The following is a 26,514-nucleotide window of genomic DNA, read 5'->3' as shown; positions in this document are numbered from 1 at the left end:
GTTGTTTACAGCTCCTCTTCCCCACCATGGTTCTTTCCTGTGGATTGTGCACCTCCCTTTCTTTACCGTTCCTTCTCTCTTGGGAAGTGCTTGTACCCTGCAACTTTCCATCAGCGTTGGAGGAGACTGGTAGCCCTCTTAAAGTGAAGACAGAAACTGGAGCAGCAGTTTGTCGGCGTCTTGACAGATTCATAGTCAAAGGTCACTAAAACAAGATATTGGAAGGAGATCATGATAAATAATGTGGGAAAGATCTGCTGAATCCGGGAAAAGTTTAGAAAGAGGGTGGGCAGTTGAGGAGTGGTTTTCCAGGGGACCTATATTAAAACTACCTGATACATTCTTACTTGTAAGAATTTATCTGCATTATCTTAAACTGATCTTGAAATTGTAGTGAGTGAAAAAAAAATCCATCTTTACTGAATCTTTTATTATAATAGATCTGGAAAAAAAATCTTAATTTCTTCATAGTTTCCACAGACCTCTATTTAGATACCTATGAATAATATACATCAGTCTTTTTTCCCCCTTGTAAAATAGAATGGGTATGAAATTTCTCAAATTCTCCTAAAGGTAAAATGTAATTGTAGAACAGGGCATGCTGTTAGCAATGAAGAAATCCTAACGTAATCTTAATAAGGATTTAAAGCAATATTGCATAAGGTACGAATTGACATCCCAAGATTTTTTTTTCTTGTTTTTAATTACTGAAAATCATGTCCAAGTTCCTTTCCCAATGTATTGCTGAAACATGACTAGACATTGGGCATTATGCGTATTGTTTAGCATGCAATTCTGAGTTTATCATGTAAGATAATGTTACATTGCTGTTTAAAGCATCTGAAATTAAATTATGTCCAGCTATTAGAATAGGTAAGTATTTCAAGAAGTAAACATGCTTAATTTCAGAACATGTTTCGAGTTTAGAGCTTGTCTAACAGCTTAGAGATGCTAGTTAAATTTGTTTATTGAAATTAAAAGTTTCTTGATGAAGAACAAAGGTTATGACCTATTTATTGCTACTAGAAAAGATTGCCAGTGTTGTTAGAAAACTTTCTTACCCATAATTTCAAGATGAAAATTTTACTTTATTAAATAAGTAACTAGATGAAATTACTGTTATCTCAGTGTAGTGCAGTTAATTTTTAAAAAAATTAACTGATTTTTTTTATTTCTTAGCAAGATAGGTAAACAATATATGTTGAAAATGTTTGTGGTTTTTTTGGTACGTCTCTTTGCATATTGCAAATTTTTATTCTTTAAATATTAGTTTGTATTTCAAGGGATTTGTGTATAAAATAAGTTACATAATGATTCTGGTTATCTCAACTTTTAGGCAGCGTGAGATGCTTTTATAGGGTCATATATGGTTGTGTTAGTTTTTGGGAGACAGCAAAACATCAAATGATGATTTAATTTCTTTTTGTTAGACACTACTTGCCTTCATCCTTAAATAAAATAAAACCCTCATGTTCTAATTCTTGTTTCCCTAAAAAGCATTTTTCATTGCCAAGTTGTATGATTTGTATTTTATAATACTGTTACATTTTTATTTTTCAGTCCCAGAAATCCTGGATAGAAAATACTTTCACCAAGAGGGAGTGTGTGTATATTATACCAAGTTCAAAAGACCCCCACAGGTAAATGAAAAATGATGCAAGAATTTATTGCTGCTCTTTAAAATTAAAAAAGTCGGTATATAAAGAGATATAATATATTTTTGGACAAACTATCTGTATAAAATAGTGTCTTTAGTTAACGTTTTTGTGGCTGGGCATTGTCATTTTTGGTGTCTAGCTTGGATTTTTTTATTTTCTCTGAAAGTACTTTGGCATTGCAGAATCCCTAATAAACGTTTGCCTCTTCCCTTTGCTGTTTCTTACCAGTCCTCCTAGTGATGCCTATGGTGTGTCTGCTGTGTGGGTGTTTTGTAACTTTTCTTTTTTTGGTGGCATAGTTCTGAAATCAGAAAGTTTCATAGAAATATAGTCTACTAGAATTTAAAGAACAGCAGTGTGAGTGTAGGGTGAAATGTAAAAATAAACCTGACAGAGCAGGAAAAAGGGATGAAGAACTCATAGAAGAATAAAAAAAACCCCAAGAATTGTGGTGGGAGAAAAAATTACAAAACAAAGCTGAAGAAATATTTGCTTCCAGGGAAGAGAGATGAAATAAGAATCATTTGGGTACCAAAAGATTTAATGTGGTAACTAGTAATTTTTCATCCTTAAGTTCTGTAAGGGAAAAAATGAGGCTGAAAAATGGGGAAATATGTTTCTAGAGGGGAGGCTGAGACTAATAAGGAATATTTTGCATATTTCACATGCCACTTTTATCTTATGCTAAATTAGAGATGTGATATCAAGCGAGTTAGTGATACCTCTAACGTATCTAATTTGTAGAATTATCTTCACTAAGTGTTACAGGTATAATTTAAGAGTTCCTGCAATGATTGAACTTGATGTGCGTAGTCATGACATCTGTGTCACAGATTAAGTAAAATCAAATCAAAAACAGATTGAAAATTTGACATTTTTAAGGCAGTTCTATCTCCCCAAAATGTTTACTATTGTCATTATGGATTTCAGATCTGCCTTTTTTTATTATTCTTTTTTATGTCATATATTTGCGAGCAACTGAGAAACCTTTTCTTCTAGACTTCGGAAAACTTCTATTTCAGTCTTTTCCATGAAAAAAGTTATAAATCTCTCTTGTTCTATCGGGGCAGAGTATTATTTTTCTTTTAAGAACCTTGGTTTTAGGCAGAGAAACTACAAAGTAAATGCTGTAGAATTTTTAAGTTATTGTAAATAATTTATCACATTCCTTTAAACCATGTGACATGATAAGCTTTTAGAATTTATAGCCGCAATTGTAGCCCATGGAAAATTTGCAAATGCAAACAAAGTAATTAGGAAGCTGTTAAAATTTCCAGAGCATTTCACAAGGAACAAAATGATCTTCAACACTTGCCCTTTTAGTTTAACCCATTTGTAGCATACAGTGGACTTTACAACTTTCCCATCAGATTTTGTCCTTCAGTTTGTAAGAATTGCTTAGTGTTATTCGTGAATTACGCATAAACGAATGAAACATAGACAGGAGTGTTCAGTATGTTTTGTTGATCAGTACCTTTTAGTATAGATAATTACACTTTAATAACTGTTAGAGAAGATCTAACACTGTAGGTGATTAATAGCAGTGTGTAACTTTTATAAAGGGCAAAATTAAAAAATTGCTTATGTCTGAAAATAGTTTAAGACTACCGTATAACATCTGTATTTGTATGCTTTTGCGTACTAGTTCTTAACCATAATTGGTTAACAGCTGCTTATGAATATTATGGAAAACAGTGGTATAAATTTATCTGCTATGCTAACTTTAAATAGTAAGAAAGCTGTTAGCAGGAAAACACGGAAAATGTTTAAGATGGAGGAGGGTAGAAATGAGGAATTCTTTTTATACAATAAAATTTATGTAAAGACACTACTGTATAAGGTTTGTTCAAATATGTCTTTTTCTGTACGTGCAACTTAGAAATGATCAAACAACCTTCACGCACAGACAGTTCAACTTGAATGTATATTAAAAGAATGAATTTGTAGAATAGACACAACAACGTACAGTTAGAATGAGTCCAAGTCTATAAGTAACTCCTCAGCATCTAGCAAAATGTTTCAGTTTGAGAACTGCAGCTAATCCTGTCTGAAATATTCCTGGGCTTCAGATATTCAGCTTGAAAACCTGACTGAAGTCTCAGGACTGAAGCTTTTGCATGTTTATGTGTTTTTACTTGCCAAGTATGCTACAGTCAGTCAAGTTACCATGTTAAAAATGGGCAAACTTGGGGCACCATGTTTTCCATTTACTGGAGACCTTTTTTTTTAACCATGAAGTTGTGTGAGTGGAATGTGTCTGCCTCTGTCTCTCCTCCCCCCTTAAAATTGAAGGTGAAGTTTACTTATATATTTAAATATTTCTTATAGATGCCTTCCAGGATGTCAGATTTGTCAGCAACTTGTCAGGTAAGAGTTCTTTGTAATTACAATATTTATAAATATTTTTTTCCATTAAACAAGCGCTTTCATAGTAGCGTTTAAAAAAGTTTTGATCAATATTCCAAATGACAAGTCGGTGAGAGGTTAGATATAAAACAAATATAAGTAATGAATAAAGAACTGTCTGCAATATGTAGATCACAGATTTATAAGTGTTATATAAATTATTTGGCTTCAAAGAATCAATTTTCTGTGTCCTGACTACTCAGTTTGTTCTGGCCTCCAACTTGCTATCTCAATGAGCTTCAATATTTTGCATAATAATTATGTCTTGTAATTAATTCTTGCAATAAATATGTATGGCAACAAGGCTTGCTCTAGAAAAGAGGTTTATATAATATTTAGAATTTTTGCTTTCTAAATCTGATGTATCTCTGTTACAGATAAAAGTTCTTCTCTCTTGTCTTCTAGTAACACTATTTACTTAAGTATTCTAAATGATATGGTTGGGTGCAGGTGCTGTTGTGGCCGCTTGGTCAGACAACATGCTTGTTTTACTGCAAGTCTTGCCATGAAATACTCCGATGTGAAGCTGGGTGAAAACTATAATCAGGAAATAGAAGAATGGTCAGTGGAAAAACATACAGAACAGACCTCTACTGATGCTTATGGTGTCATCAACTTTCAAGGTGGCTCTCATTCTTATAGGGCTAAGGCATGTATGACATTTCCTTTTTTTCTTAACTCTAAACATGTTGATATAGATGGTGGATGCTTAATTTAACTTTTGAAACTGAAGGCTGAAAACAATGTCACCCATATTGTGACAAACCAGTGTCCTCTACTATTTTAGTATTTTTTTTATTGTGATCTGAGTTCTTTCTACTTTCCATATTTTAATTTACTTTTCATAATAAAAGTTGCTCAGCTCAATCAGAATTAGTTGTATTCATCTGCAGACTTACTTTCAAATTGCAAATGGTGGTAAGAATTCACAACCACTTCAGCAAAACATTACATTAAGAATTCAGTGTCATTGTTTCAGACTTCATTGAAATACAGCTTACTCATCTATGCTGCTTGCTTACTCACTACTGTTAAATTTTTATGAGACCTGTTAAGTAGCATCTGCTATCTTAACCCTCTAGACATAATTTTCAAACTCTGAAAAATCATTTAAAATTATGGATAGATGTGGAATATGCTGCTTTAGTAGACTTGTTCAAAATTATTAAAGCGTAATGATACTGATCAGAATAACTGAGTTTTTTGGGAGAAGGAGTTAGTTAAAAACAAGCACACAAATAAACTGAAATTTTGGAAACCAGCTCTTAATTCACAAGCGAACATGTACTGGAGAGGCTAGAAAAGTGGAAATTTTGACATATTCTCCTCAACCATTTTGAAAGGATTTCTAGCTGTGGTAGAAATGATTTAATGCTCACACTGTTGTAAGTTGCAAGGGGTTCTGATACAGTGTGGCTCCTGTGGTCAAACTGAAGCACTTGAATGGGGGAGCTGTGTTCTTCATGCAGCCAGCTGAGCCCCCAGCGATAGCCCAGTGCTCTTGGAGAGATCATCTCTGTGGAGAGAAGGGCTCTTAGCAGAATTCTTTCATGTTGGTAATAGCAGTGTATGTGTTCCTTTGTATGCTTAGTATAGCTTAAAATTTATGTGAATCCTTTTCTAGGAGTACAGAAATAGCAACCTGCCTGTACTCATTTCCGTGCTTGCTTCTGCAGAGTGCTGGTGGGGTTGCAAAAAACAGTTTATTGGAATAGTGATGTTTTTTTAGTTAGACCTTGATTCAGGGAGGGCTTATTGAAGAGCTTGTATTAAAGATGCAGCAATATCTTTAACTGATCAACCATCTACTTGATCTTACGCTGTTAAACATAGGAAATTAAAAAGCTGCTAGTTTTGAAGTTTTCTATTAAAGAATGTGGCTTTCCTTCCCACCAGAAATAGGGAAAGAAAAGCAAGCAACTGTCTTGTCTGTAAAACTTTTCGGAAGAGACATGCAAGCCTCTCCCCAGTAGATGGCAGAACTTTTATAAATATTTCTGAATTTCATCTAATTTAGAGATTATCCAATGCTTTCATAAAGACTCGTTTTGCTAGGTCACTGTGCCAGTAGGATGGAATAACATAATCTTTCTACAGTTTGTTCCCTTTCCAAAACTTTCTTTCAAAATTGTTAACTATCTTGTCCTTAATTCTGGAGAACATAAAGTAAGTTTGTTCGTTTATTGCATCTGCTGTGTTTTAAGAAAGTGAATTACATTTTCCGTAGCTAGAAATAGGATAATAGATCCTGAAGTACATGATGGTTCTTCTTTTTACTCATTGATTCTGTGATGATTTCTTTGAAGAACCATTTAACACTCTTCTTGTGCCTGCAGTATGTGCGATTGTCATACGACACTAAGCCTGAAGCTATTCTGCAACTTATGCTTAAAGAATGGCAGATGGAGTTGCCGAAGCTTGTTATATCTGTACATGGGGGCATGCAAAAATTTGAACTTCACCCACGCATCAAACAGTTGCTTGGCAAAGGTCTTATTAAAGCTGCAGTAACAACAGGAGCCTGGATTATAACTGGAGGAGTGAACACAGGTAAAGAAGTACCAATAAATGCGCACAGTTAACTGGTTATGGTTTATAAGAGCCAAAAGACTTAATGGATGCATTGCGTCATCTTAAAACAAAGTGAATTTGAGTGGGTTTGGTCAAGTAAAATTAAAAGAATACATTTTGAACGTGTGTAGTTGGAAGTGGGCTGCTGTTTTGTCCTGCAAACAGACACAACACACAGATGGGGGGTTTGGGGTTTTGTGGCTTTTGTTTTGGTTTGATTTTGGATTTTGGATTTTTTTTGTGTTTGCTTTCTGGTTTTGAAACTGCAAGAGGAGAAACTTAATGTGATTAAACCAAGTACAGTAATGTACTGTAAATTCTTTAGTTCTTATTAGGCTAATATTAATTTTTTTTAATTACTAATACATAGTATTTTGTTTCCTTCTGGGGGATGTAGTATGGTGCTCTTTCTTTGGCATTGTGTTAAATTAGTTCCCAGATCCTTAAAGGCCCTGTTAACTAATAAAACAGTTGTATTTCTTAATAAGATGTGACATTCAAGATACTGAAATCATTTTGTGCACAAACAGGTGTTGCAAAACATGTTGGTGATGCTCTAAGAGAACATGCTTCCAGATCATCTCGAAAGATTTGCACTATTGGGATTGCTCCATGGGGAGTGATTGAAAACAGAAATGACCTTGTTGGAAGAGATGTAAGGATAAATTACCTAATTGAAATAACGAATTACCTGACTTATTTTTTTGACAAATCTGCTCAAGTGTGTTTTTTCATTTGCTTTGCGTTACTGGAATACTTGCTTTAATGTGCAGATACATTGACATCTGTGACTTACGCAAGATCATTAGTGTAAACAAGTTGCAAAATGCAAATGTACTAGAGGAGGAGCTTGTTCTCACGTACTTCATCCTCCCCTCCCTCCCCCGATATTACTGAATCAGATAAAAAAAAAAAGCCAAAGTATTACAGAGAATTCACATTTACAGAGGACGATAAGTTGAAAAATTTTGATGCAGAGTCTTCAATGCTACTGTTCGCCAGAGCAGTCACAAGTTTTCCCCAAAGATGCCTTTTCAAAGGACCTTTTCTCTGTTATCTTTCAGAACAGAATACTTTTGTCATATAGTTACCTGCTTTCCTGCACAAAGTTAAGAGCTATAGCTGTTGGTGAATCCTGCCCCAAGGCACACTTACATGTGTCAGTGCTTCTTGTTGAACCACTGCTTCTTGTGTTTAGACAAAAAGTTAAGTTTTACAGAGACGAATTTGAATCTGTATAAGTAAAAGACATTGTTGTGTGCTTATACTTAGGTGGTTGCTCCATACCAAACCTTATTAAACCCATTAAGTAAACTAAACGTCCTAAATAACCTCCATTCCCATTTCATTCTGGTGGATGATGGAACCGTTGGAAAGTATGGAGCAGAAGTTAAATTGCGGAGAGAACTGGAAAAAACTATTAATTTGCAACGGATCCATGCAAGTAAGTAATTCTGATCCCTGAGGGCTGAGTGTTACTGTGTTTTAAGGAAAAAGGTACTCGCACCAAACATCCAAATGAAAAAAAACAGAAAAATTAGTCTTTTGTTTATGTTTCAAGTCCAAATGATTACTTTGCAAATTTCAGTTGCTGCTTTGGACCCTAGATATTGCTGATAGATATAGAATTTCTCTGGGACCAGACGGGAGAGTTCTTTGGAATGAAGTTGCCAATTTTGCTTTGATAAAGCAAATGCACGTCACTTGAGTTACTAGTCTGTTGTCAGGCCGTACTGGTCTGATTGATTCATGATTTTGACACTGATCACTTGCAGTTTCACAATAGGACAATTGAGTTTGTAAAACATCATCTGTGTTTGTGCAAAGAAACCATGACTTCTTTTCGTGTTTTCCCAATTATGGAGCAACACGTGTGTTTTGTCTCTTCTAGGAATGCTTTTGCAATACTCCCTGTCAGTAGAGGGTTTCCATGTAACTATGTTCAAATTGTATATGTATTTGCATCTTTGGAAACTATTTGGGAGGAAGGTAGAAGGGGGGTTCCCTAAAGAAAAAATGTTCACTTTTCTACCCTAGTTCAGGAATATTTCTGTGAACAATCTCTTCTGTTTTGTAGACTGTATTCCATTGCATTTATCATCTGCTTTGCAGTGCTTTCCCTCCAGCCCAAAGTATAAACAGTGCTTGAAACTGCATTAACAAGAGTTAAAATGTCAGGCAGCATTTTAATATTTAATCTGTAGAAGGGACGTGCATTCCCTATACACTTAGTACATTGTTTGTTTTTTATTACTTACTTGCAACTTCATAGGAATTGGACAAGGTGTGCCTGTGGTGGCACTTGTATTCGAAGGTGGCCCCAACGTCATACTCACAGTTTTAGACTTCCTTCAAGAAAGTCCTCCTGTGCCGGTGGTAGTATGTGAAGGAACTGGTAGAGCTGCTGACATATTGGCGTACGTTCACAAGCAAACAGAGGAGGGAGGGTAAGTCCTGGCACTGCTAACCAAACTAGCAGTCGTACATAGATGGATTTTGAGACCATTCCTTAATGAATTTGTGCAAGAGCTTCATCTGTGGAAAGGCTAAAAGCAGAGAGCGTAATGATGTGATGTAGCTTTCCAGGTTGGCTGCAATTAATGTTGCAATTAATTAACTGCAATGCAATTCTTGGCTAAAGACCAAGAATTCTTTTCTAGTTCTAGACTCCTCCCACATACCTTGTACTAGTTGCACCAAATTCTGTAGCGAATGCTTGCTTTAGCAATACTTACAGAAAGGATAGGAAAAGTGTACACGCCTATATCCTAAATTATGGGAAACATCTTGTGTGTAACTTCAGTTATGTATGGTAGTTTTGTTACACCATTGTAACTAGAGGGCTCAAGTCTCAGTTTAAATTCTCTGTCTGCTTCAACTTCATATTTTAACTAAGCCACACTAACTTAAGGGGTAAATGTGACAGTTCTTAAGCGTGCACAACAGAGTTTTGCTCAACAGAAGTCAGAGCTGACCAGACCTTCCAGAATGCGAGAATAATATAGACAATAGTATGTTGCCAAACTGCTTGAAAATACCACTTGACTACATTGAATGGAAATATTTTTATGCAGTTAGCTGTTGCATAGTAGTAACTTTTCTTGAAAAGGGGTCAGAAAGAGTTTCTATACCGTTTCTTCTGAGTAGTCCTCAAACCTAACTTCTTACATACTTCTGTTTAGTGCAGAAAACACTTGTCTGTTTTAAGTGTAGTTTCAAATAAAAAAAGGGATGTGCTTGGGCTCCACAATACTTAGTGATTTCTAGTTCGTTGTCAGATTTGCATATATCCTTAAACATATTGGGTCCTTGTTGCAGGGACTGCCTCAGAACCAGGAGGCAGGGATCTAACATAGAAGTAAACCAAACAGCTTTGTGCATAGTAAGATCAGAAGCAGGTCTTATTCAGAGGGGTGAGTATGTAGTATTTTGTGTCAAAATCTTCTAGTTGAGAGTATCTCAGAACTGTGTATGGGAAGGAAAGGGAAAGGAGCTGAGTTACTTTTAGGAGGCTGTAATAGAAAGTCATAGATTAAGCAACCTATACTTCTTCCTAAAGGTTACCCAAGGTTTTGCCACTGAAACAGTAATAGGCTTATAGATAGCAAAACTTTGAATGGACATGTTGAAACTAATTAAATGCATTGTTGCTCTTACTGTTCATGTATAACAGTGTGTTTTCCTGTTTGTTTGTTTGTTTCAATCTCAGGAATGTTCCTGAGGGTGCCGAGCCTGAAATCATTTCAACCATCAAAAAGACATTTAACTTTGGTCAAAGTGAAGCAGTTCATTTGTTTCAGACACTGCTGGAATGCATGAAAAAAAAAGAACTTGTAAGTAGATCTTGCCATAAAAACTTTTTATGCAAGGTGCGTGCATTTCTGGGTATAATAATGAATTGTATCTCAATGTTCTTTATGATCAAGAGTCATTCAGAGATCTTTTCTGGACATAGTGGATCTTACAGTTATAGAAGATAGTCAAATACAGTTTTTGTATATACTTTATCTCATGGCCAAGAGAGACTTAATTCTTGTGATTATTCCTTGTAATCTGAGTTTGTTGTTGTTTCCAAGCCAGTTTGGTTTGTTTATAGTGTGTATGTAGTTTGTATTTGGGTTGCTGCCCTTTTTTCTTGCTTTGATTTTTTAAAAAAAAAAAACCAAACAAAAACCTTTGAGCTTTTTTGGCTTGCTTTTTTTCCCCCCCCCGGTCTTTTAATCATGACTGTACTAACAGAGGTCTATGATCACTGCATGCTTAAAGCAAAAGCACTTTATAGAGCTTTGTATCTAGCCTGAGTTCAGGTACTGGTGTCTCGTTTGGACATCATGTTGTGCTGTTCTAAGGTTTAAAATTGTCATATTCAGATAAAAATATTATCTGGCAGGTTAATCTCATAATTTAGAATGAACTGGAGGGGTAAACAAAATATCCGATGTTTACAGACAATAGAGAATTGTAATCATAGTGGGGGAAAAAGTTCACATTAATTAAGGAGTGTAAAGGGTTTCTGCTATGCTTTTTCTCATAAAAGATTGTCTTGTGTGGCACCCAGTTAGGAAAACAATACAGAGCGCACACTAAAGTTTAAATCGAGCATAGGCTTAAATTGCATCGAAGGTAAGATGACTTTTTAATATATGTCAATTCCTGATGTAAAAGACTGGAGCTAATCACCTTTGCCTGAAAATAACTTTAAAATATGTTTTCCCTATTTTGCCATTTTGGACAGATTACAGTTTTTCATATTGGGTCAGACGAACATCAGGACATTGATGTTGCAATACTTACAGCATTGTTAAAAGGTGAGACTTAATTTTAAGACCATTTGGAATCTCCAGCTGTTGTTTCTTAGTGTTTATATGATGGATTATTTATAAAATACTGTAATTTGTAGGAATCTTCAGTTTTTAACCGAATAATAGTTTTCTCATTGTATATACCATAATGTTTCATAAATGATGAAATGTACTGGTGGGTTGCTTGATTTGGCCTTTTTAGGAAGAAAGAATGTTTATTCTCTTATATTTTAATTAATTTAAAATGTTTTTTCATTGTTTTTGCTTCTTAAGGCACGAATGCATCTGCATTTGACCAGCTTGTTCTTACACTTGCGTGGGATAGAGTTGACATAGCCAAAAATCATGTTTTTGTTTATGGGCAACAATGGCTGGTATGTAATGGTCTGGATTAAGCAGAATGATATTTTCTAAGAGAGAAGCTCAATTTACTGTGAAGAATGAATCTTTTGACTTTTGTAGAGAGACTGTAGAATACCGACACGTTTATTTTGAGGACAGTAACTTTTGCATACTGCAGAGTCTTAGAGCTGTTTTGTTAGTGTAGTTGAAAATGGTCCAAACATTTTAGAAATGTGCTAAGTGTTCTTAATAATTAGAGGAGAAAAGACATTGCAATAGGTGGAAGCTGAATTCATGTTAGTCAGATGCTTCTTCTTCCTTAAAGTTGCATGGTCATAGGAAGTCCCTGAGAAAGATCTAGTAAAATGCATATATTAACTACTGTTGGCAGCACTGCAGTGTCTTTTGAGGGGAAGGACAAAATGTCTGTTTCTTGTGGTCTGCAAATTAGTTTGAAAACAATATTGTGGATCTTGCTTTTTTCTCATATTACTGTAAAAATAAAACACAGTCTTACATGAGTGTGCAGTCAAAAGTACATAATGTAAGGCTTGTTGACGGCAATGACGGTTCTGAGCATTTGTCTCTGAAGCAAATTGTGCTTTAAATGTTTTATGTCTTTGTGTTTCATCTAATATCAATCTGTGAGAACAGCTTAACTGTGTTAAACCAAATACCTACTTAGTCCCATATACTGTGTCAGTAGGAGATACCTATGGAAGAGTATAAGACTTGCTGATCAAGTTTTCAGAATATTCTCTCATCCTGTAGTTGTGTGAAGTTCAGGGGGTTTTCTGAACCAGGGGTGAGGTCTTTGTATTTAAGACAAATAAGATTTCCCCGGTCCTGTGAGTGAATGAGGTTGATATGTAATCTAAGTACACTTACTTTTGTGGTGCCCCGTTTTACTGGTTCTTCCCAGGCTCTACCTTGTTATTTATTTATTGTAGGTTGGCTCTCTGGAACAGGCTATGTTAGATGCCCTCGTGATGGATAGAGTTGCATTTGTGAAACTTCTGATTGAAAATGGAGTAAGCATGCACAAATTTCTTACAATTCCCAGGCTGGAAGAACTTTATAACACAGTAAGTGAATGATTACTTTTTAAGCTGCTTTTATCACAGCTTTTTAGTTGCTCAGTGTGTTGTATGCTAAGTCATGCGCACCAGCCTGAAGGCCATGGGGTGTCGACAGAGAAGGCTTCCTGGCGTGAGGTTAGAGTTAAGAAGTGCATGCTGTCTGACTGCTTTGTAGTGCCACAGCTGCTTTCTGGCTCTTCAGAAATGATACCAGAAATAGTTTGCCAGGAGGATGTTCATCTGTGTCTGATGTTAGGGATAGATACCAAAGGGAAAATTGCAGCCTTGTTGTGGAACATATGAAATGTGTAAACCACAGCAGGGAAGAGAACAAGAGAAAGTCAGATGGGTGAAACCTGTGCACAAAATAAGAGGTCTATAGATAGTATTGTTAGGGCTTCATAAGATGAATTCTCTACAGCAGTTAGTATTATCATAATAGTTGTAAAAATAGTTTATTTTGTGAACCTGAATAGTTATAAATATTACTTAGAAAAATTTTGTTGCTGTAGGTGTTGATTTTAGAATTTTAAAGTAGTTTTGTATAACACTAAGTATCTAACAGGACAAAACAAAAAACCTTCCACCAAAAAGTAGCTAATGTGAGTAGAACACAAATATGACTTAGGTTTGCGTTAACATTCTCGTTATCTGCTTTTGACCAAAAAAAAAAAAAAAAAAGAAAAAAAGGAATTCTTTAGCTCAAAGGTCTGTAAAGGAGCCCACGTGATCAGGTGTTGTTATTTGCCTTTTTTTTTAATTAACCTATTATGGTGTTGCTATTACACACTTGATGTGCTTCTGATTGAGTTCTGTATGGGAGCTAGGGTAACCATGTGTCTAAAGTATAACAGTTCATGTGCTGACAAGAAATCAGAGAAGGAAGAAAAATCCACTTCGGTAAAAGCGGGAATATTGAGATTAAAGATATGAGAAATAAGGGAACTTACTATGGATCCTGCACTACTCTAAGCATGAATATCAGTCTGTGTGTGTTTCTGTAAATTAAAATGTTTATTTGTTAAAACTTGTCTCTACAATATTATATTTTAATAATATAAAAGACCTATAATGTTGCTGTTTACATTCTGGGGTTGTTTGTTTTTCCTTTTTGGGCAAACTATGAGTGTATTCATTATGTCACAAATTAAAACAGAAGTAAATGAAACAAAAAAGGGAATAGTCTATAGCTAATACGGTAGTTTGAAATATTTGCATTTATTTGAAGGCTACTGTTTGTTTAAAAACTAGGGTGGGTTTGTTTTTGAGCCAACATGCAAAAATACTTGGCTTCTACTGTAATCTTCTCATGTTGTTGTTGCACTCTAATTTCTCATTCCAATTTTTCCCCCCCCTCTTATAAAGAAACAAGGCCCAACTAACCCAACACTCTTCCATCTTGTTCGGGATGTCAAACAGGTATGCTGTAAATATAAAAATCTGTCAAACTAGCAGTGTTAGTTTTTTGATGATTTCTTATGTTTGACTGTCAATCTTAGGTTTATTAATTAGGCTTTATTGTAAATAATAAGTTACATCTGCAGGCATTCTGTTGTTTACAATACTTGCTGTTGTATGCTTAGCGCCCTGCTGCCAGGAAGATGTTCAACCCAACAAGTGCTGTCTTTTTCATCTTACTTGTCATTGTTCTTCTTTTGGGGGGGATTGAAAGCTGATACTCCCATCTTAAAACAGACAAAACCAGTCCCCACACCCCTCAACAGAATGAGCATCTGCCCTGCTAGGGGACATCGTACAGAAAAGAAGCTATAACCTTGCCTCTTTTGAAACTGATAAATAATGACCCATGTAGATAGTTTTTTTTAATCATGAAAGGTTTGATTTGATTTTTATTTAGAGCTGTGATGTGACATGTAGAAACTCTGTAAGCAAATTTAAGATTATAATTTGAAAAACTAAAATACCTTTTGTTTTCCTAGGGAAATCTTCCTCCAGGATATAAAATCAACCTGATTGATGTGGGGCTGGTTATCGAGTATCTGATGGGAGGAACCTATAGATGCACCTATACAAGAAAACGCTTTAGAGCTATATACAATAGTCTCAGCGGGAACAATCGGGTATGTGGCAGTTGGATACCAGGACGTACTGATTCATATGTTCTCAATTAAAAAAAACCTATGTATTTTGGAGGAAAATTGGATCCATATTGCTTTGTTCTTCTTGTCAGTGGACTGGTTCTTTTAAGGCTAGAGTAAGGCCTACGAGGGCAGCTGGTAGCTGTTTTGGGATTGAGCGCAGGTTTTGTTCTCCTGCTCCTTATTCTAGCACATCTAAATTCCTTCTCTGTTATACCCTCTTTTCCTACTCATAGAGGAAGAATGGGCACTAAACATGCAGATTCAGCAGGGCTTGGGATGCAGACATCTTAGCTTCTTGTATAGCAACAAGTGTAACTGACTACTTTGTGACTTCTTAAACAACAAAACAAACAAAAAACTTGCTAAATATCTGGTGAAAATTCTGGTTGTTGCTGTTATAGAAGTTCATCACTGTTTCAGTAGCAAAGTAACTGTTTAATTGCTAACCAAGTATTTCGCTATAAACAGATGACTTTATAATGCATATTAGGTAAGAGTAAAGAGAAAAAAACAAACCCCTTCTCCTTATTCTTGTTACAGCGATCTGGGCGAAATCCTTCAAATACTACTCCTCAGATGTGTAAAAGCCATGAGTCTTTTGGTAACAGGGCAGACAAGAAAGAAAAAATGCGCCATAATCACTTCATCAAAACAGCACAGCCATACAAACCAAAGGTACAGATGTGTGAGGGGAACATGGTGGGGTTTATTTTAATAGTTAAGAGGGAGAACCTGGTTGAAATCTGGGTGCCACTGAAGTGTGAGTAGCAGCAGTTTTACTGACTCTGGTAAAGCTGTAATTTCAGCCTTGCTTTGTTTATAAACTGTCCGGTGTGCTTACAGGATTCTGTAAAGTGTGTTTAACTTTCTGTGTAGTACTCTTCTGGGTAAGCTTTGATATGTTAGGGAGCAAAAAGCTTATCTTTGCCACAGTTCTAGCGATGGGGGGGGGGGGCTCGCATGGCCTTGTAGATGGAACAAGATTTGGCCATGTATCTCCATGAATTTGCTCACTTGTATGTAGCTATTTTAGTTACTGCTTTTCTTTTGATCTATAAATCAAAGTAATTCAGTCTGCCAGTCATTAAAATGAATTGGACTTAACTGAAGTTTTTGAACAAAAGTTCCACCAGCTTTTCAAGTCTCCAGAAATTAATTTTTCTTTTTATAATTACATATAACTTGATATTGGATCACTCAGCATTTTATTCCAAGTTATGTAATGACCAAGTTTAGAGATTTTAAATGTAACTTTCTGATTTTATTTTAAAGATTGACACTGGTGCAGAAGAGGGAAAAAAGAAAAGAACCAAAGATGAAATAGTAGACATAGATGATCCTGAGACGAGACGTTTTGCTTATCCTCTCAACGAGCTGTTACTTTGGGCGGTGTTAATGAAAAGGCAGAAGATGGCCCTCTTCTTCTGGCAGCATGGGGAGGAGTCCATGGCGAAAGCCTTAGTTGCTTGCAAAGTGTATCGTTCAATGGCATACGAAGCAAAACAAAGTGACCTTGTTGATGATACTTCAGAAGAACTGAAACAGTATTCCAAGTAAATTGCGTTTATATAGTTAATGATCTTTTCTTGAAATTTACAATAAAAGTAGTGGGCTATATATATGAACAAAACCCAAATTGTTCTGGTAGCACACTTGAAGACAGTTCCTTTTTGCAAAAAGGATTAAATGGCACTGTAGTAGAAGTTTTGTGTTAGATATTGCTCTCTATTGAGAAGTGTTACAAGTTGTGATTTATAGTTAAATTAAAATGACACTGAATGTGCCCTTTACTTACTTCCATGTAATTTTCGTGCATGTTTTAACAGCTGTTTGTAGCCTGCATATGTTCTTAATAGAAGTCGCAGATTCACATGTTGTAGTTACAAATTACTATACAGTACAGCTGTACAGAAGGGACAGGTAATAGTCCCTTCAAGTTGTGCTACTGGGAATTTGATTGTACATGAGAATTTGACCTAAACTCAAGGTTATTTTCTGTAGATACTAAATTTTGTTTTATTGCTTTTTCTTCATTCTAGCGAGTTTGGTCAACTGGCAGTTGAACTGTTAGAACAGTCCTTCCGACAAGATGAAACTATGGCAATGAAATTACTAACCTATGAACTTAAAAACTGGAGCAACTCAACTTGTCTGAAGCTAGCAGTGTCATCAAGGCTTCGTCCATTTGTAGCACATACTTGTACGCAGATGTTGTTATCAGATATGTGGATGGGAAGGCTGAACATGAGGAAGAATTCATGGTACAAAGTAAGCATTGTTGCAGTCCATTGGTGTAAAAAGGATCAGCAGAATTTATGTTTAAATGGAAGGAAAACGTGTGTTTAAATGCTGTTAGTATAAAACTTTCACAACTATAACTTATGTTAATAAATCCTGTAAAACAGTCTCCTATAATACAATCAAAACTGGAAGTATTTATTGATAACTATTCTTTTGACACTCTATTATCTTTTCAAATAAGGTACAGAAATGTAGAAGGCAAAAACCAGGCAAGTAGCCTTTCATCAGAGGCTTAAAGAGATCACGTGAATACTAATCTACTACTAAAAACATAGCGGTAAAAAACTTTAACAGACAGAAAACCTGCTGTAAGAATATAATTCCATGCATTTCGGCTTTTTACAGGCAGCACTTAAGACATGATGTAGAAAAGCTTTGTGTATATCCTATTTTGGAGGAAGAAACTGAGCAAAAGGAGGGCACAGAATGAAACAAGTGAAACAAATCGGGGATAGGTTTTCCAATGGTGCCCTATGTGATATAGATCAATTGCACCAAAATTGCATGTTTCTTTGAGACGGTGTACAAAAACCTACTCGCTGCTAGGGATATAATGAAGTAAAACTTTCCTACAAAATATCTACAAGCATCATTTAACTTGTGACCTACTAAATCCTCTTTGATAACTGATTAACCATTTTCTTGCTTGCTATGTAACAGGCTAATGACAATAAATGGCTTTCTCTTATTCTCTTCATCCATACCTTAGCTCATTTTTCTACCATAAGTTGAAAAAATCCCCAAAACAAATAGAACACCTCCCCACCTTGCAAAAAACCAAAACCACAACCTCGACTTGTGTATGCTTTTTAAATACACTTTGACAGCACACAGTTCCAGAGTGAAGAACAGAGTGTAAACAGAACATCTCTGGATCTTCAGGCTTGGAGTACATTCTTTCTAGTGACTTTCAGTTTTGGAATTTGTTAATTCTTCCCCTTACCTATATCTTGAAGTCGAGGAACACTCTGTATATGTGGTCTTAGCCTCTTCAGTGTGTGTGTAAGTAATAACAACTAATTATTTTCTACTTTTTTTTTTTCCTGAATAACAAGCAAGTTATGGAATTTGGATAATATATTTTCAGGGGATTTTCTGTGTGTTGGTATATTCTGATACTTTAATGTAGCTGTGAACTATTTGCACTTAGTCTTCATCTTTTCCAGGTGATACTGAGTATTTTACTCCCTCCTGCTATACTGCTTTTGGAATATAAGACCAAGGCTGAAATGTCACATATTCCTCAATCTCAAGATGCACATCAAATGGCAATGGATGACAGTGAAAACAACTTCCAGAATGCAGCAGATGAAATACCCATGGTAATGTGGGGCGGGGGAGATACTAAAAACGGTTTCTAACTGTCCTCTACATTTTTGAATTAACGCAAGAGTTTAAGTGAGTGTCTAAAAAGCGTGTATTTCTATATGTGAGGTTAACAGTCCTTTCATTTTAGGAGGTGTTTAAAGAAGTAAGGATCTTGGACACTACTTCAGAAAAGCAAGATATGGAGACTCCAGCAAAACCTAAAAGACTTCCAATTACACAGAAATTTTATGCATTTTACCATGCACCAATTGTGAAGTTTTGGTTTAATACGGTGAGTTGTCTTCTGTGCAATGTGTCTTTTATTTGGAAATCAAATGCGGATTTTTGGGTTCTTTTCCCAACATGTAGCTCTGTGACCTGAATCAAAGTTTAGGCACTTCTTAAAAAACAAACAAAAAACCGTTACCTTGCTAAGCTGGAAATGAGAAGTACTTGATTTTGAAAAACTGCATATGCACATGCAGTGCTTTATGGTTTGTTTGGTTTGGTTTTTGTTTTTGTTTTTTTTTTAAATTCATGATGTTGTCTTTGAGAAATACTTTTTTTTTTTTTTTTAAAAGCTAAGAGAGTAATTAGCATGAACATTTTTATTCTGGCCTGGGTAATTAATTTCATCAGTTACTAGCAGGAATTCTATAATCATTTATTAGGCTAAAGTGTTCATGCACAGTTTTGTTTCAATTACTGTAATAGAAACTCTAAAATTTGCATTAAAGGAAAAATAGCTGTAGTAAGAACAAAGGTTTGCTAATAATAATAGCTTATTACAGCCATTTTTCCTTTTCTAAGAAGAAAATGTATCCCCTTATAAATAATAAATTGTCTGCTTAACAGGGTAAATATAGTACGGTAATTCTACTTGGACCTTTTATTGTATACCACATCAAAAGATTGTATGCACATCTATAAAGAACCCTTCAGTAATTATATGTATAATTTTCATTACTTTTTTTAGTTGGCGTATTTAGGATTCCTTATGCTCTACACATTTGTGGTTCTTGTAAAAATGGAAGAATTGCCATCCGTTCAAGAGTGGATTGTTATTGCTTACATTTTCACGTCAGCAATTGAGAAAATTCGTGAGGTATGCCTGGAACAATCTGTGATTTTAGTATTTTGTCAATTAAAACAGTATGCTTTAAGCTGTGTTTATAAACAAGAGAAACAAAGAAACTTCAGGCATCCTTTCTACAGGTTGTAATGGAAACAACCTTACTTTTCTGAAGGGTGAAATGTGTATTTTATTTATTGGCGTCAGTCAAACTCTACCACTATGCTGTAACTGAGATGACAAAACAAAAAAAGCTGTATCGAGACAGGATAGCTATCACAACGCTGCTGGTCAGTAAAAGACTTTTGAGAAGTTCTATAAGAATTTTTAAATCAGAGAAAGTTAGTTCATTAACCTGGTACCTCAGGGCTAACTGAAGGGCAGAAAGTAGGGCTCATTTTTGTAACAGTAACTGCCTCAAAAGAAAAAAAACCACAACCAAACACCAAAAAACCCCACAAAACTCCTTCATAAGTTGTTCCAAGAGATAGAGACATATGCCCTCCTTGTCCTTGTTGCGAAGCTGACACAGTTAAACAGTTAAACACTGGTTTTGATTCCTTAGGGTAAAACAATTATCCATTTGAATATATATTTTATTTTTGCAAGTATAAAAATGTTACGGATTCATATATTTCAGTGTTTGTCTGTGTGCAATGAATGTGAGCAGATCTGACTTCTATTTTTCTTGCAGATTTTTATGTCAGAGGCTGGGAAGATTAATCAGAAGATTAAAGTGTGGTTCAGTGATTACTTCAATATCAGTGACACAGTTGCCATTGTCACTTTCTTCATTGGGTTTGCATTAAGATTTGGAGCAAAGGGCAATTTTGGTGAAAACACTTACAGAGAAAATTACGTCTTTGTTGCTGGAAGAATAACATACTGTCTCAATATAATTTTTTGGTATGTGCGATTACTGGATTTTCTAGCTGTAAATCAACAGGCTGGTCCTTACGTTATGATGATTGGAAAAATGGTAAGTACTACTTTTGTTACTGGGTTCCCCCTGCCCCAACGTAATATGTCAACAACTTGGTACGCAGAATTAGCTAGCTGGAATATAACTTAATGCATTTCAAAACAAGCACTAATTAGAAGCCTTCCTTTATTATGGAGCTTTCTCTGTCACATATCCATAAAAAGCTGGCAAGTCTTCCTTCTCTGGTCTGTTTTTCTCTTAGATGTCAGAGTCTTGAATGAATGTGATGATGCTTTCTTCTTGATTCATCTAGCATTGCTTCCCTTTTGGGTCTGAGATCTATTTATAGCCTTTGTTTTCTTGCCTTTGCACTCCTAGTGCAAGACTTAACTTGTTTTGTGTCCTAAAGCACCTTTGTATTTTGTGCAGTGGAAAACTAGGAACAGGTTGTGGCTCTGTTCTTGTCTTTTCACACAAAAAATATTCAAATTATTTAAATTTTAAAATAAATAACTTAGCTTTACTGTTAGTGAGCTAGTATAAATGTTAAAGATTTTAAGGCTTGAGAACTGTATATACAAACGTGGAAGGGGTGTTTGTTTTTCTTCCCCCTATAAAATGGTTCCTACAAAGTTGAACCTTGTCATTCCTTAAAAAGAGGGCATCAAGTTGCTCATTTCTCACTTTGATTTCTTGCAAGAGGCATAGGTTCTGTGTTTCAGCCCTTGGAAAACTACCTCTGCATTCTGTGCAGCTATTGAGTGCATTTAGGAAGGAATGTTTCTCTATCAGCTGCTGCTCATCCACATAATAGGTATTAAAGTTACAAAGGAAATACTCTCAGTTGCCTTTTGCTGGGGATACTGAATATGCTTTAAGAAAGGACAAGAAAAAAACAAATTTTTTTAGGGGCTTTGTTATTTAACAAAATTTTCTGACTGAAATATAAGTGTCTTAGACTCTTTTTCTTATATGATACATAGAATTCATCAAGGTTACACTGTCATTGTAAAAGTTTTTAAAGTTGTGAAATCATAAATATGATCTTAAAGGCTAACTGCCTTTTTTGTGTTAATAGGTGGCCAACATGTTTTACATTGTGGTGATTATGGCACTTGTACTACTTAGTTTCGGTGTTCCCAGGAAGGCAATACTGTATCCTGATGAGGCACCGTCTTGGACTCTTGCTAGAGATATTGTGTTTCATCCATACTGGATGATTTTTGGTGAAGTGTATGCCTATGAAATTGATGGTAAGACACAGCAATTTTGAAGCAAGTAAGATGAAAACTTACTCTGATAAGATCTTCTCAAGGTCTTATGAAATTCTAATTTTATTAAATGCCTAGTATTGTTGACATTGATTGCATTCATTGGATTGTCTCCTCTTTGTGGGTTGCAGCTGTATAACTTCTTGGCTTGACCTTTTCATTATTCTTTATAAAGCTTGAATGGCTTAGAGTGAAAACTCTACTTAATCACAATTTCTCACAAGGCTATTCCTAGCAAGATTTTGGAATTTTCCCCCACAGCTATCATGCCAAAATTTTGGCTGTGGTGGTTTATTATGCTATTTTTTAACCCGATAATATGATTATACCATAGGACTAACCAGAAACTTTGTCTCCTGTATTTTTCTACCATATTCATAAATGTATGGAGACATTTTGAATTGCAGCACCAGTGAATGATAGTTGGTTGTTGCAGTCTTTATAAGTGATCTTCTTTTTCCCCTATATATACCTGCTGGGAGTTTTAAAGGTTGTATGTTTTTTCTGTGTGTCTTTTTTTTTCCCAACACAGTATGTGCAAATAACTCTGATGAAAAAGTTGCTCATCTCTGTGGCCCGGGAACATGGTTGACCCCGTTTCTTCAAGCTGTCTACCTCTTTGTACAGTACATAATTATGGTTAATCTCCTTATTGCATTTTTCAAGTAAGTATATGGATGATTGTTAATTTTTGCTAATCCTTTGGTAAGTTTCTATTTCACTGCAATAAAATGACAAGATAAGAAGAACTGTTGCCAGTTCAAAGCAATTCTGTTTGCTGGAAGTATTTTCAGGTTCTAAGGCTGGTTTTCGTCTCCTCCTCACTTCAAGCCTGTGACTAAGTAGGGAAGTGTGTTATGTGACTGGTATGGGTCACATCTACGAGGCCAGGGAAATCAGAAGTTTAAGAGAATTTGAAAGTATTATGTAACTTCTCTTTGTGAGAAAACAAACAAAAATATTTCTGGATCTGTATATTGACTGTTGTTTCTAAATTCATTTAAGATTCTCTAGTTTGGTGAGTTGAATTGTAGTAAATTTTCTTTTACAGTTCTCCGCAAGTGTTTGATTTATGGGAATAAGCAGCTCACTAACACTGAGGAGTGGCAGACTGCAGAATTAACGTGGTCTGATATAAAAATCTGGGTTTAGTTAGAAGTAATTTTTGTTTGGCAAACTTGAAATTTGATCTCGGTGTAATTTATTTCTGAGGAAAGGTACTGAGATATTATCAGATGAGAGAGGTTTTTTTTAACTATCTCCTTGCTTTGGATCACGGTGTTTTCTTGAATGTGTTTCCAACTTCCATTAAAATAACTTTGCTGTAAAAGATGAGTATGTGCTTTTGTCTCTTACTTAACTAGCTTCAGAATTCAAAATTGTTATCAAAGTGTTTAAAAAAAAACAAACCCTGAAACAAATAAAAAACCCAAAGACCAACACCCCACCTCCCACCATCCCAAACCAAAACCCATCATAATCTGTTAATGCTTTTCTGTTCCCTTTCAGCAACGTGTATTTACAAGTCAAGGCAATTTCAAACATTGTGTGGAAGTATCAGCGCTATCATTTCATTATGGCCTACCATGAAAAACCTGTTCTGCCTCCACCACTTATTATTCTTAGCCACATGGCTTCCCTGTTCTGTTGTATATGTAAAAGAAGAAAGACAGACAAGACTTCGGATGGGCCAAGTATGAACAGTTATTACCCAAAAAAAAATTCAGTAACTTTTTTGAAATTTTTTTTTATATAATTAAAATAAACTGTCAGAAAAATGGGTTCTTGGGTATAACATATTTTCAAGAAAGCTGAAGTAGGTCTTAATTTTCCATGGTTTTAATGTTGAGTAAGACTTGAATTCTGTTCAAAGTCGCAGTGTTTTTATGAAGGATATAATGTGCAGCCCCTAGAAATCTCCAGTCAAACTGACTTATGACAAAAACAAACAAAAAAACAAGATTAGATTTCCTATTAGTGTTAATGGGGGAAGAATTTGTTTTGCTTTCTGTAAAACTTCTGTTCTTATTGGAAACCCTTTGAAAATTTAAAAAGTAAAAAAAAATAAATAATATTCTATAGATGATAAAATCCAGCTAAGGAATCTGGCTTCTGCCTCAAAGAAAAAGGGAGCATAAGGAATGATAATATGTGCACAGATCCTCTTAGAATTACTATTTTGATTTTTATATTAGCCGAAATCTTTGACCTTGAACTTTTTTCTAGTAAGGAGAGAGGAAGGGTCCTAGGTGGCACTGTAGGGGTTTTGTTGGTTTTGTTTTGGTTTTTTTAACACTCTTTGTAAAGTTGTGGCTATTAGTTTCCAGCACCTGTACTACTTCACTGCATATGCATCATCTTAACTGTTTAATCTCTCTTTAGAACTCTTCCTGACAGAAGAAGATCAAAAGAAACTTCATGATTTTGAAGAGCTGTGTGTTGAGATGTATTTCAATGAAAAGGATGATAAATTTCATTCTGGAAGTGAGGAGAGGATTCGAGTCACATTTGAACGGTAGAGTATTTACAAATAAAATTTCTGAATAGAGAAGCTTAGAACTTTTGCAGGTTTTGAAATGTGCTTTAAGGGGGGTAAAATGCAGCTCAAGAAAATAAGTATGCAATCTTTAGATGACGTCTTTCCATTGCTGTGTAGAAACTAATAACGTGATTGACGCTCCCTGATCTGTAGCAGCACTCAGTAAGCTGAGGCAATTGTATTATTTAGTTTCTCATGATGTTTTAATAAACAGATATATTTGAAAAAGTGCTGTAGGCCCTTTATTGATGTGTATGTTAATTCCGTGATTCAGAAGTGTGTACAAATGTTGTTTTACAAGACAGTCCAACACTAATAGTGTATACCATCTTGAAATTTCAGAGGTTTTTTCCTTTAACGGGCAGAAAGAGTTGCAAAGATGTTTCTTTTGCATATTGAGAAAAATACCTTTCATAGCTACTTCATAATTTGATTTTTCTTAGGGTGGAACAAATGTGCATTCAGATAAAGGAAGTTGGTGATCGCGTCAACTACATAAAACGGTCATTACAGTCTTTAGATTCACAGATTGGCCACCTACAGGATCTCTCTGCTCTAACTGTGGATACTCTGAAAACACTGACGGCACAGAAAGCTTCAGAAGCCAGCAAGGTGCATAATGAAATCACACGGGAATTGAGCATTTCAAAACATTTGGCACAAAACCTCATTGAGGATGGCTCTCTAAGATCTTCTGTGTGGAAAAAGCACAGCATTGGAAACGTCTTCGGTTCTTTTCCTCAAGGAGGCCTTGAAAGTAATAATGCTTTACTCTGTAACATTTCTATACGTGATGAAAAAGAAGTCCAACATAAGACGATTGGTCAGGAGTTAGCACCAGTTCCCCGAAGAGAAGAAATAAACTTTCAAGAGGCAGGTTCCTCAGGCAGTGCCTTATTTTCAAATGCTGTTTCCCCTCCAGAACTTCGCCAACGAATACAGGCTGCGGAGATCTCAAAATCTGTTAGTAAAAGTAAGAAATTAGGCAATTCATCCAACAGCATGCCACATGTAACATCCCCAACAGCTAAATTTTTTGTTAGCACTCCGTCTCGGCCCAGTTGCAAAGGTCAGCTGGATTCTTCAGCAAAGCATGAAGAGACTGGTTTCTCTAAGGCTACAGAAGGAGATAATAATGTAGAATTTGGTGCATTTGTGGGTAAGTATAACAAAGTAGATTCTGAATGTCCTGAAGTCATTATTAGCTGCTCTTATCCTCTTGCTTCTGGCTCTGCTTGCCTTGCTTTCACCCAACCTTGTGTTGAAAATGGAGGATACATTAATTGTGGTTTTATTCATGATGAGAGTGACACTAATGATAACTACAGCTGCAGAGTTGACAAATGTGATCACCAGTCCTCTGTCAACTTACCGAAGAACAACCCCCAAACGAAGTTCTATTTGTCAACTGGCGACTTGATGTCAACAGTCAACTGTGTCGGCACACATGGAAAATTGAATATTAAAGATGAACATTCCAAAAGTCAGCATGTCCATGCAATGGAACTACAAAACCGAGATTTATGTTCTAACATCCTTATGGGACTACTTCATAAACTGTGGACCAAATCTAAGCCACAAGGTTTGACTTATCAAGAATTGTATGGTATTTTGGGTGTATTCCGGTTGCAGGTGACTTTATTCTACCATTTTGCTCTGCTTTGTTTTGCTTTTAACATCTCTAATTTTCCTATTTTGCTTGAATTATTTTTTTTACTTAAATTATCATTTCTTTATAATTCTGTCACATAGACAATATTTTTGTGAAAAACATTAGCCAGTTGTTGAGTGTCGCAGTTTTGTGCAATTAGCAGCTCTACAACTTGGTATGGGCATTGTAGACAAACTTTTCGTGACTCATTATAAAGCTCCTACCTTCTTATTGCATAAATTAAAAATATTGTCTATTTCTTGACGTAATTACAGAAGTCTTCTTAGGCTGATGGAATCCTGGACAAATATCTTTTTGGTATCTGTGTTAAGCTGAGGGATCCTCCTATACTATGTTTCTAAACACTGTTATAACTGGGATCTTCCACTGTTGCCTAGGCTAACGTATCTTTTGGCAGTCATTTTGGAAGCTTCCAAAGTCCTTTTATTAAGTTCAGCATTATACCTCCCCTCAAGTTTTGCTTAACAGT

The 26,514-nt window shown here is 35.5% G+C and overlaps 1 protein-coding gene across 2 annotated transcripts in view; it reads left to right on the top strand.

Annotated features, from left to right (window-relative positions):
- Nucleotides 1–26,514, top strand: part of TRPM7 (transient receptor potential cation channel subfamily M member 7) — a 58,152-nt gene that overhangs the window by 19,935 nt on the left and 11,703 nt on the right. The window contains exons 2-26 of one of the 2 annotated variants that reach the window (XM_074601531.1): nucleotides 1,561–1,640; nucleotides 3,987–4,025; nucleotides 4,515–4,713; nucleotides 6,401–6,614; nucleotides 7,166–7,290; nucleotides 7,908–8,079; nucleotides 8,908–9,082; nucleotides 10,345–10,468; nucleotides 11,371–11,443; nucleotides 11,711–11,811; nucleotides 12,730–12,864; nucleotides 14,224–14,277; nucleotides 14,799–14,939; nucleotides 15,501–15,635; nucleotides 16,233–16,513; nucleotides 17,000–17,228; nucleotides 18,428–18,583; nucleotides 18,718–18,861; nucleotides 19,546–19,674; nucleotides 20,336–20,620; nucleotides 21,642–21,816; nucleotides 22,367–22,499; nucleotides 23,344–23,528; nucleotides 24,217–24,349; nucleotides 24,817–25,532. In XM_074601531.1, the coding sequence (XP_074457632.1) occupies nucleotides 1,561–1,640; nucleotides 3,987–4,025; nucleotides 4,515–4,713; nucleotides 6,401–6,614; nucleotides 7,166–7,290; nucleotides 7,908–8,079; nucleotides 8,908–9,082; nucleotides 10,345–10,468; nucleotides 11,371–11,443; nucleotides 11,711–11,811; nucleotides 12,730–12,864; nucleotides 14,224–14,277; nucleotides 14,799–14,939; nucleotides 15,501–15,635; nucleotides 16,233–16,513; nucleotides 17,000–17,228; nucleotides 18,428–18,583; nucleotides 18,718–18,861; nucleotides 19,546–19,674; nucleotides 20,336–20,620; nucleotides 21,642–21,816; nucleotides 22,367–22,499; nucleotides 23,344–23,528; nucleotides 24,217–24,349; nucleotides 24,817–25,532 (4,333 nt within the window). Of the gene's footprint in view, nucleotides 1–1,560; nucleotides 1,641–3,986; nucleotides 4,026–4,514; nucleotides 4,714–6,400; nucleotides 6,615–7,165; nucleotides 7,291–7,907; nucleotides 8,080–8,907; nucleotides 9,083–10,344; nucleotides 10,469–11,370; nucleotides 11,444–11,710; nucleotides 11,812–12,729; nucleotides 12,865–14,223; nucleotides 14,278–14,798; nucleotides 14,940–15,500; nucleotides 15,636–16,232; nucleotides 16,514–16,999; nucleotides 17,229–18,427; nucleotides 18,584–18,717; nucleotides 18,862–19,545; nucleotides 19,675–20,335; nucleotides 20,621–21,641; nucleotides 21,817–22,366; nucleotides 22,500–23,343; nucleotides 23,529–24,216; nucleotides 24,350–24,816; nucleotides 25,956–26,514 lie in introns of both variants that reach the window. The other variant, XM_074601530.1, reaches the window with a different exon arrangement.

This window comes from Larus michahellis, chromosome 9, assembly GCF_964199755.1.
Source record: "Larus michahellis chromosome 9, bLarMic1.1, whole genome shotgun sequence".
Taxonomy (NCBI): domain Eukaryota; kingdom Metazoa; phylum Chordata; class Aves; order Charadriiformes; family Laridae; genus Larus; species Larus michahellis.
This window is presented reverse-complemented; position numbering and strand designations above follow the sequence as displayed.